We start from the raw sequence: 9,047 nt of genomic DNA on the forward strand, positions 1-9,047 counted from the left end.
GACGTATTCGATTGGAAATGTAGATGCGGTCTACACCCAGTCTGCTTTTTGTACCCTAAGTAACTCGTACGCAGCTATTACATTTATGTATGATAAGTAGTTCATACTTTCACACGTAAAAGGTTATCAAAGGTTTAGGGTCACATCCTTGTACAATTTGCTGCATTTTTGAACCATTGTCAGCAATTCAATCTGCCTTCTAAAGTTTGTCCCTGCTAGTCACTCTAACCTGTCCAATACAGTTATGTAACCAACTGATGTTTACATTGCACAATTTCTTTCTACTAATTGTTGAACCACCTGCACCAAAAAAATAAAACTCTTTACAAAAAAAAACATAAGTTTGTTCTTTTAAAGTTTGAGTGGAGGTCAGTAACTTCACAAGTCAAATTGAAGCAGTTTAACAGGAGAAACACTACGGACCAAAATGGTTCGGCTTGGTGTAGTGCATCAGATGAATACAAGGCCACAAGGAACTGAACCCAACAGCAAGGACACAGCACAGATCATTACTAAGCGGCCATGCTGAACACTCCAGCATAAACCAAAAAAAACCGCTAAAAAGGTAGGGAAACGGACACATTTAAGCTTTATTCATTCTAATTCCCGTTTCACAATCTCTCCCCCAAAAGCAGGAAAAGGGTTATTCAATATACACAACTCAAACTACAAACAGTGCATCTCAATAACCTGATCAATTATTATTGCTTTCCGCCTCCCCCTCTCCCCACAATTAACTCATTCTATCCCAATGACACATTTATGTCATTTCATAGAGGGTCTGAAAAAGTCTGGTACTGAACGTGTTAGAACTATTATGGTTACATTCAGTAAAGTGAGTGTGCTAATCAAAATTAAACAGTCACTTCAAATCAAGAAAAAGCTGATAATGTAGAGGAAGGCAGCACTGGCTTAAAACCAAACCCTGGCAGCAATGTTTTTCTACATTACCCCCAAAATCAAGCTCCACCGCATCACAAAAAATGAAAATTAGATGCCACTTTTGGTTAGTCCTTTAAGCTTCAAAAAATAAAAATAAAAAAACATTGAAAAATATGTATTTCCCTTATCACAGCTTTGGTTTGTACTTAAACAGCGACCTAAAATTGTTTTTTGATCATTTAATGGTACTGAAATTAGGGTCACTTACACATCTGTAACATTTGTTACATGGAAGTGATCCTTCACATCCAGGCAGTGTTGTTTTGAAGCTCCTGACCACATGGACATGAGTGAGCGTGGATGTTACGCTTACAAAACGGTGCGTCGCATCCCGTGATGCGAGTGTGTCTGAGGCAGCAGAATTCCACACATCATGTGGAGCAAGGAGCAAAGAAAGTGGGTTTCAGGTTCAACGAGCTGAAATGTTCAAAGTTCAGTTGTTATGGGGAGGGAGTTGGCGCGAGGTGAAGGAAGGCGCTGCGGGTTCCTCACAGCAGCATCTTGACTCCTCCCTGTGGAGACTGTCCACTTTGAGAGACAACTCGCGGAGGTGCTGGTCCAAACTCTAACCGCTTCACTAAACTACAAAACAAGCACAAATACTTGTGAGACATCCGCATATTCAACCCCCCACTGTCACTGCATCGCACATTTCGTCATCTGCCAGTTGTTAGTGTCATGACTTCATCACGATCGGAAACGGTCCAAGAGCAGAACGGTAAAAAAAAATAAACAAAACAATAGTTACTTTGAAGATATAAAAAGTAGGGCCAAACGATTTTGAAAAGTAATCTAATTGCGAAGGGGGTGCCTAGCCACGAGTATGCGGGGTTACATTCTGCTTGGACCCTAAAAAAAACAAAAAAAAACTAGCAGGCTAGCCAGGGTTTGCTGATGTGAGAGGTGGCAGCAAATGACATACATCTCACCTTAGATGCTATGATGACTACTACCACCACTACTTCCATTTCTTCTTTGACTTTCTTTTAGTGGTAGGCAAATACTTTTGGTGCATTACTGACACCTTCTTTAACATGCGGCATTCGCCACAACAAGGATTGACTATTTACAGCACCAAGAGGCACAATATCCAACCAGGATTGTCCCTTTGGGCACAATGCGTGACAACAGTCTAGTTAAGGTAAACTATTTTAAACTAAAAAGAAAAATGCTTTCATTGTTAGAAGCTGAAGTTTCAAAGCCAACAGCAACACGATTAGGGAACAGGGATTTGGGGTGCCAGTCCAAGCACTACTGTTCTTGGTCTCTGTTTTTGTAAACTAAATTTCTCAAGAAAATGTGACTTATAGTCCAATGTGACTTGTTATTTTTTTTTCCTTCTTCATGATGCATTTTTTGACTGGTGCGACTTATAGTCCAAAAAATACAGCAAATCGCCTTCTTTCTTCAACCTTCAGTACTCCCTGATAAATGCAGTGTGATTAAATCAAATCAAGTGACATATCCACAGTATGAAATGGGCCTCGGCCTCATGAAGACAAGACATCTATTGGTAAAATGAAAGGATGCAAAACATTATCTGTGGATGATGAGGTATCTAATTAAATGGAGCACCCTTAAGTAATAATAACAAATGGAGATTAAGTCCATGACATTCCGTAAAAATGACTTCAATTCAAAAGAGTTAAAGGTCTGGAAATTGTGTTAATAAAATTCCATGACTTGACCACATGATCGTTTAAGTATTCTAGCAGTACAAGTTTATATGAATTCAACAAAGTATTCCATAAATCACTCAGTCTACTTGCACTGTATATGAAAAATGAAATCCGTTCCGGTACCGGGCCACGGACTCCTACAATAAGGACGTGAGTTTTGTTGCTTACCATGCAGTTAATTCAGTGTGAACTTCTGTTTCATGCTCCTTGCAAGTGTTTTCATGTCTGAATGTTTTTCGTTCAATAAATGCATCAAAGTGCATGAGTCGGCAACCCCCCGCTCGCTCTCAAGTCAAAACAATGTATATACAGTATACTTGGTTTCAGTGCAATTTAAGCTCATGATCAGACACTTGACTACAAATACTGAAAAGGTACACAACTAAGTAAAACTGTCTAAACCCTGGCTGAACAATTAATCGAATTTGAAATTTTCATTCTATGTTGCATTGTTGATTTGAATTTGATTATTTACCTTGAACAAATAATGGTATATTAAATCATAATCGCAATAATGAAAAACGCAAAACAAATTGCAATTGGGTTCCGTTTCAAAATGGTTCAGCCCTAGCATCAACCGCATGGTTCAATCATTCTGAATCTCTCTCACCTGTCATACTGCGGAGGAGGGCTCATGCTGCTGGCTTGGATGTCAGCCCCCCCATCTAGACCACATGGGCTAGCGGGGGCGGGTGGCAGCGCCGGTCGGGTACCCGATGTGTCGTACACAAAGTCTCGACATGAGGCCAGCTTGGACTCCAGATTCTGACACACCACAAAGAACACAGACGTCTTGCGCATAAATCACAGACGTCGTCATGATACGGACGCAAAACAGTAGTGAGACAAATACATCTCCTACCCCAACTTTTCTCAGCAGCTCTCCAACAATGTTCAGTGCAGATATTCTTGCAGATGTTGTGAGAGGAGTGCCTGTTAAACCATCACCTGACACAACAAAAACAAAAGGTGGAATAAAATCTAAGTGTGTGTGTGTGTGTATCATTTAGGAAACCGGAAGGAAAGTATCCTTATTCACCTCGCCGGATGCTAGATGCAGGGGGTGTGGCAAACGAACTGGGTGGCCTTGACGGCGTAACGGGGGTCGTGGGGTTACTAGCGGAGCATGTCAGGTCTGGTCGATCGGGGTCTTTACCCATGCTGCTGGATGGCCGCCTTTCCTTCTGACGCACCGCCAGCTCCTGGCGAAGATCTACGTGAAAAAGGACAACCAAAATGAGAGCTGCACAAACTTAAAAGGTGCAAACTCGTCAGTTTCAATTCAAATGCCTCTGGCGTCGGTGAGTGAGCATCTGAATGAATAAAGACTTGTTTTGCCGTTTCTTGGGCTTTACTTGTGATGTCATGACAATACAGAAGGGAACCGGTGAAAAGTGACCAAAGAACCGGGTTCCACTGTAGAAATGAGACAAGAAGTAAGCTTTTTATCCACTTCTCAGTGACTACAAGAACAATCTTTCAGAATTTGAGATTAAAGCCACCTATGGTAAGTGGTGTTAACTCCTTTTTGGTACCTTTCGGTGGTACCTTATACGAGTTTAATTCATTTTGTGACCAAGCTCACAACTCAATTTAGGAAAATTCAAAACTACTCAATTACAACCCCAATTCCATTGAAATTGGGACATTGTGTAATATGTCAATAAAAACAGAATACCATAATTTCCAAATCACGTTCAACCTATGTTTAATTTAATATTTAATGTTCTTCATACTTATCAATTTTATTGTTTTTAGCAAATAATGAACTTAGAATTTTGCAAAATGTTCCAAAAAAGGTATCCAAAAAGACTGAGAAAGTTGAGGAATGCTCATCAAAGACCTGTTTGGAACATCCCGCAGGTGAACAGGCTAATTGGGAAATATGATGGTGGGTAATATAATCGGGTATAAAAGGAGCTTCTCCTAATTGTTCAGTCATTCACAAACAAAGATGAGGCAAGATGACTGAGAAAATCGTCAAACAGTTTAAGGGCAATGTTCCTCAACATACAATTGCAAGGAATTTAGGGATTTCATCATTTATGGTCCATAATCTCATGAAAAGGTTCAGAGAATCTGGAGAAATCACTGCATGTAAACGGCAAGGCTGAAAACCAACATTGGCTGCCCGTGACCTTCAATCCATCAGGCAGCACTGCATCACAAACCGACATCGATGTGTAAAGGATATCACCACATGGGCACAGGAACACTTCAGAAAACCAATGTCAGTAAATACAGTTTGGCGTTACAGCCGGAAATGCAACTTAAAACTCTACTATGCAACACCAAAGTCATTTATTAACAACGCCCAGAAACGCCGCCGGCTTCTCTGGGCCCAAACTATCCAAGACAGACTGATGCTAAGTGGAAAAGTGTTCTGTGGTCTGACGAGTCCACAATTGAAATTGTTTTGGGAAATTGTGGATGTCGTGGCATCAGGGCCAAAGAGGAAAAGAACCACTGTTATGGACACGAAGTTCAAAAGCCAGCATCTGCAATGGTATGGGGCTGTATTAGTGCCAATGGCATGAGTAACTTAAACATCTGGGAAAGCGCCATTAATGCTGAAAGGTACATACAGATTTTGGAGAAACATATGCTGCCATCCAAGCAACGTCTTTTTCATGGACGCCCTTGCTTATTTCAGCAAGACAATGCCAAACCACATTCTGCGCGTGTTACAACAGCATGGATTTGTGGTAAAAGAGTGCAAGTACTAGACTAGCTTGCCTGCGGTCCAGAAATGTCTCCCATTGAAAATGTGTGGCGCATTATGAAGCGTAAAATACGACAAGGGAGACCCCGGACTGTTGAACATCTGAAGCTGTACACCAAGTACGAATGGGAAAGAATTCCACCTACAAAGCTTCAACAATTTGTGTCCTCACTTTCCAAACGTTTATTGAATGTTGTTAAAAGAAAAGGTAATGTCACACAGTGGTAAACATCACCCGGTCCCAGCTTTTTTGGAACGCGTTGCAGTCATAAAATTCTAAGTTCATGATTATTTGCAAAAAAATTATTTCATCAGGTTGTACATTAAATATCTTGTCGTCGTAGTGTATTCAATTAAATATAGGTTGCACGTGATTTGTAAATCATTGTATTTGGTTTTTATTTACAATTTACACAACATTCCAATTTCAATGGAATTGGATTGCAATATTACCCAGTGAAATAAAGTGACATGCCAATCATCGGTTCCAGCCTCCTCTGAAAAAACGCAAGCTTTTCCGACAAATCTATGGCTGAGTATTGATTTTTGTGGCGCACTGTATGTTCAAATTGAAATCATTCACTGCGACAACTTCATCAGCCAGGACACGACAGCGGATCTTGTCTAATAAAGGTGAAATTGCACCCCACTGAGAGAGCTCGCGTGTTTACCTCTGGCTTCATCTTTGAGCCTCTGAACAGACTCAAGCAGGTTCTCCTTCTCATCCAGCTCGCTCTCCAGAAAAGCATTCCTCTCAATCACATGGTTCATCCTCTGCTCAAAGTCCTCCAGAGACATGATGGTCGCCCTGGAGAGGAACTGAGATCGTTACCATGGCCCTATTTTGATGCAGTTCTTTTTCAAACAGCTTTGAGATTTAGGTACTGACCTTTTGGTCCTCTCAAGGTCATCGTTGGACTGTTCTAGCTCTCTGATATATTTCTGCAGGTGATCTTTGACGGCTGTTGTCTCTGCCAGAGTTTCCTCCAGGTTGGAGATGTGCTTAAAATTATCAGTGTATTGACTCTCAAATTTCTCCTGCAAAAGAAGATTTTAGAGATGTTCTGTGACATATCGGCTGGCAAAACTAACATATAATAAATGTGATTTTATTCTTTTATTTTTTTACTGAACAGCCTCTGTTCCAATTATAAAAATTCCTATAACAAAGTACTGTAAAAGTGTGACCACAGTCTTAGCACAAGCCTGCACTCATGACCTTCATGAATATGCCATTCCCCATGAAAAAAAAACAAATGAAAAATAGCAATTAGATGCTTTCAAATCACAGTAGCAGTTATTTTCCCAAGAGGCAATATCATGCATTTGGGTTGCCTTAAAGGGATTCTCAAACTGTTGTTCCGACCTGCTGACTGATTTGTGCCAACGTTTAGTTGCCTTTACCAAAGCACACATCTGTAAATCTTGAACAGAGTGTAACTAATCAATTTTAAATTGAGTTTCAAACAAGCAGCTTTTTCAGAGTTCAAAATGTTTTTATGATGTGGGAATAAAACTTTGTTCTGTGTAGCAGCTCAATGATTTCATAAACGCAAAACATTTTTATACATTGAGGGGGGAAAAAAAAAGATATGTCAAAAGGGTTTTGCGGCGGATCCCGGTGTTTAATCTATTGCCACAAAAATGTTAAGCAACTGAGCTCTACCCTTCAGTGAATGATGGACAAATTCAGTACCAGACATTTTTAGACCCTCTTTTACCCTAATATTTAAAAAAATATAAATAACTTCCTGGGATTGAATGGTTGCACTGAGAAAACACATAAATATGTCATTGGGATTGAGCAACTCATTCAATGCCAGACATTTGCATCCCCTCTTTTACATTAGAGTTTGAAAAAAATGTGTCCTTGGCAGTGAATGAGTTTCAATAACCAATGAATTGTTTAGATATCTTGTTTAACTTAAATTTGTCCAAATCATCTGATTTCACCCTCTCAAAAGTAAATATTTCTATAGATCAGCAGATGGATTAATTATCATTGTGTTTTGTTTTTCATAATACATTTGCAAACAACTGCTTTTACTTTAGAAAACGATCATCATTTTTGCGAATTTTCTGAGAAATGTTAGGGACCAATCCAGGAACTGAATCATAATCACCAATTGCACCATATATCATTGAGGATTGCGTTTGTGGATGGCTGCAGCACCACACTAGCGCACAGAAGCAAGCATGCTAGCAATTTAAACAAAAATCGAATTGAACTGAAAATCGAGAATCGAATCGGGGCTTGAGTGAATCGTTACATCCCTAGTTGGCATGCATCCAGTTTCAGTTTCACTTCACTTTCACATCAATCAAACCTTAATGTTTTCCAGTTCCATACGGAGTCTGGAGTTGTCTTGTTGCAGTTCCTTGTTTCGAGTTTCACAGTGCTTCAGCTCAGTTTCCAGCTCTGCCTCATAGTCTCGACTCATCTGTTGAAACTCCTGCAGCTCCTCCTGAGCTTCATCTGCCCTAAAGACAGCATATTTCCGAAATAAGATCAACCTCCATGCATCACTAATGACCGTTACATTCAAGGTGACGGCTCAAGGTGGGTGGGTGGCTGAGTGAGGAAACCATATCATAGTAATCTATTAAAGGCAGTGTTTGTATTCGGATTATCGATTGACAATATTACCTCTGCTGGTGTCTATTCGCCTGCTCCTTCCAGAAGCCCAGCTCCTCTTGTAGGCTGGCAAAGTTGAGTGATGTTGGCTCGCCCATGTTTCAGGATGCTCGGATTTATGGGGCCGAGCTAAAAAAGTGCATCCCAAAACATGTTTAACAATGTTTTGGTCAACAACAACAACAACACCGTCACTGCTGTTTGTGGATGCTAACACGCTAATAGAAGTCGAGGAATCTGCATACCATTTGTCACAGTGGGCCATGGCTAACACACAGAATACATGTAAAACATGGGGAAATTTTGACGAGTTTCTGGAAGAGAAAACGATTGTAGAATTTGCGAGTGAACATTATGGCTTAGCAAGCTTAGCCAGTTTAGCTCACTACCCAGGCTCTCCCACGCCAAATGTAACGGATGTTTGAAAGAGACTCGCCTGCATGAAAGGGAAATGTTAAAATGTATTAAGGTAGTCCTAGTCAAAGAGTTCTCATGCACTTTTTCGATTTATGTGTGTAGCTCCAACAAACTTACTTTAGGTCACTCGCCGCCAGCTCAAAACTACACCGACGTTCCACCACCCAATCAATTACAAATAAAGCTTAAAAACCGAGACGCTATTGGTCTAGACGAATGACGACAATGAGTGACTACTCAACCAACCCAATCATTTTTATGTAAGTAGTGGGCGGTTTCTTCCTGGCGTACACGCTTTCCAAACGCTCCAGTGAGGGATCTCGGTTTATTTATGACGTAAACGCTCCAATGAGGGATATCGTTAGGTATAACTAGAAAATCGCCTTGGCTGCTTGAGGGCATGCAGAACTTGTCGCCATCTTGAACCGGGAATCCCCTGACATCTCTTCAATTAATTAATCTTAACTCGACGAATTCTTTACCGATTGTGACACGGATTGGTTTGTTAGAAACATCACACATGTAGCTATGATGCCAGACACGTGGGTAATTTTATAATCAGGGCTTTCATACCACGATGTTACTTAAATGATTACAACCATCTGGGGTACGAATTTTTGCAGCGGAGCATAAGATTTGAATGTTATATACT

At 40.4% G+C, this 9,047-nt stretch overlaps 1 protein-coding gene across 2 annotated transcripts; it reads right to left on the reverse strand.

The window, feature by feature from the left end:
• Positions 1-570: 570 nt before the first annotated feature.
• Positions 571-8,677, reverse strand: LOC147145730 (nuclear distribution protein nudE homolog 1-like). 2 transcript variants are annotated; one of them, XM_086034644.1, is made up of 9 exons: positions 8,513-8,677; positions 7,991-8,107; positions 7,671-7,824; positions 6,233-6,381; positions 6,015-6,151; positions 3,661-3,834; positions 3,484-3,569; positions 3,232-3,386; positions 571-1,524 (listed from the first exon to the last, which is right to left on the reverse strand). In XM_086034644.1, exons 2-9 carry the CDS (start codon positions 8,074-8,076, stop codon positions 1,431-1,433), a joined length of 1,035 nt encoding a protein of 344 aa, XP_085890770.1. In that variant the 5' UTR covers positions 8,077-8,107; positions 8,513-8,677; the 3' UTR covers positions 571-1,430. The 2 variants fall into 2 exon arrangements, with proteins under 2 accessions (XP_085890770.1, XP_085890771.1); XM_086034645.1 differs by lacking the exon at positions 8,513-8,677 and adding an exon at positions 8,224-8,500.
• Between the last annotated feature and the right edge of the window lie 370 nt (positions 8,678-9,047).

The sequence above is a fragment of the Filicampus tigris genome, chromosome 6 (genome assembly GCF_054856515.1).
Source record: "Filicampus tigris isolate MCC_2025a chromosome 6, RoL_Ftig_1.0, whole genome shotgun sequence".
NCBI classification, from domain to species: domain Eukaryota; kingdom Metazoa; phylum Chordata; class Actinopteri; order Syngnathiformes; family Syngnathidae; genus Filicampus; species Filicampus tigris.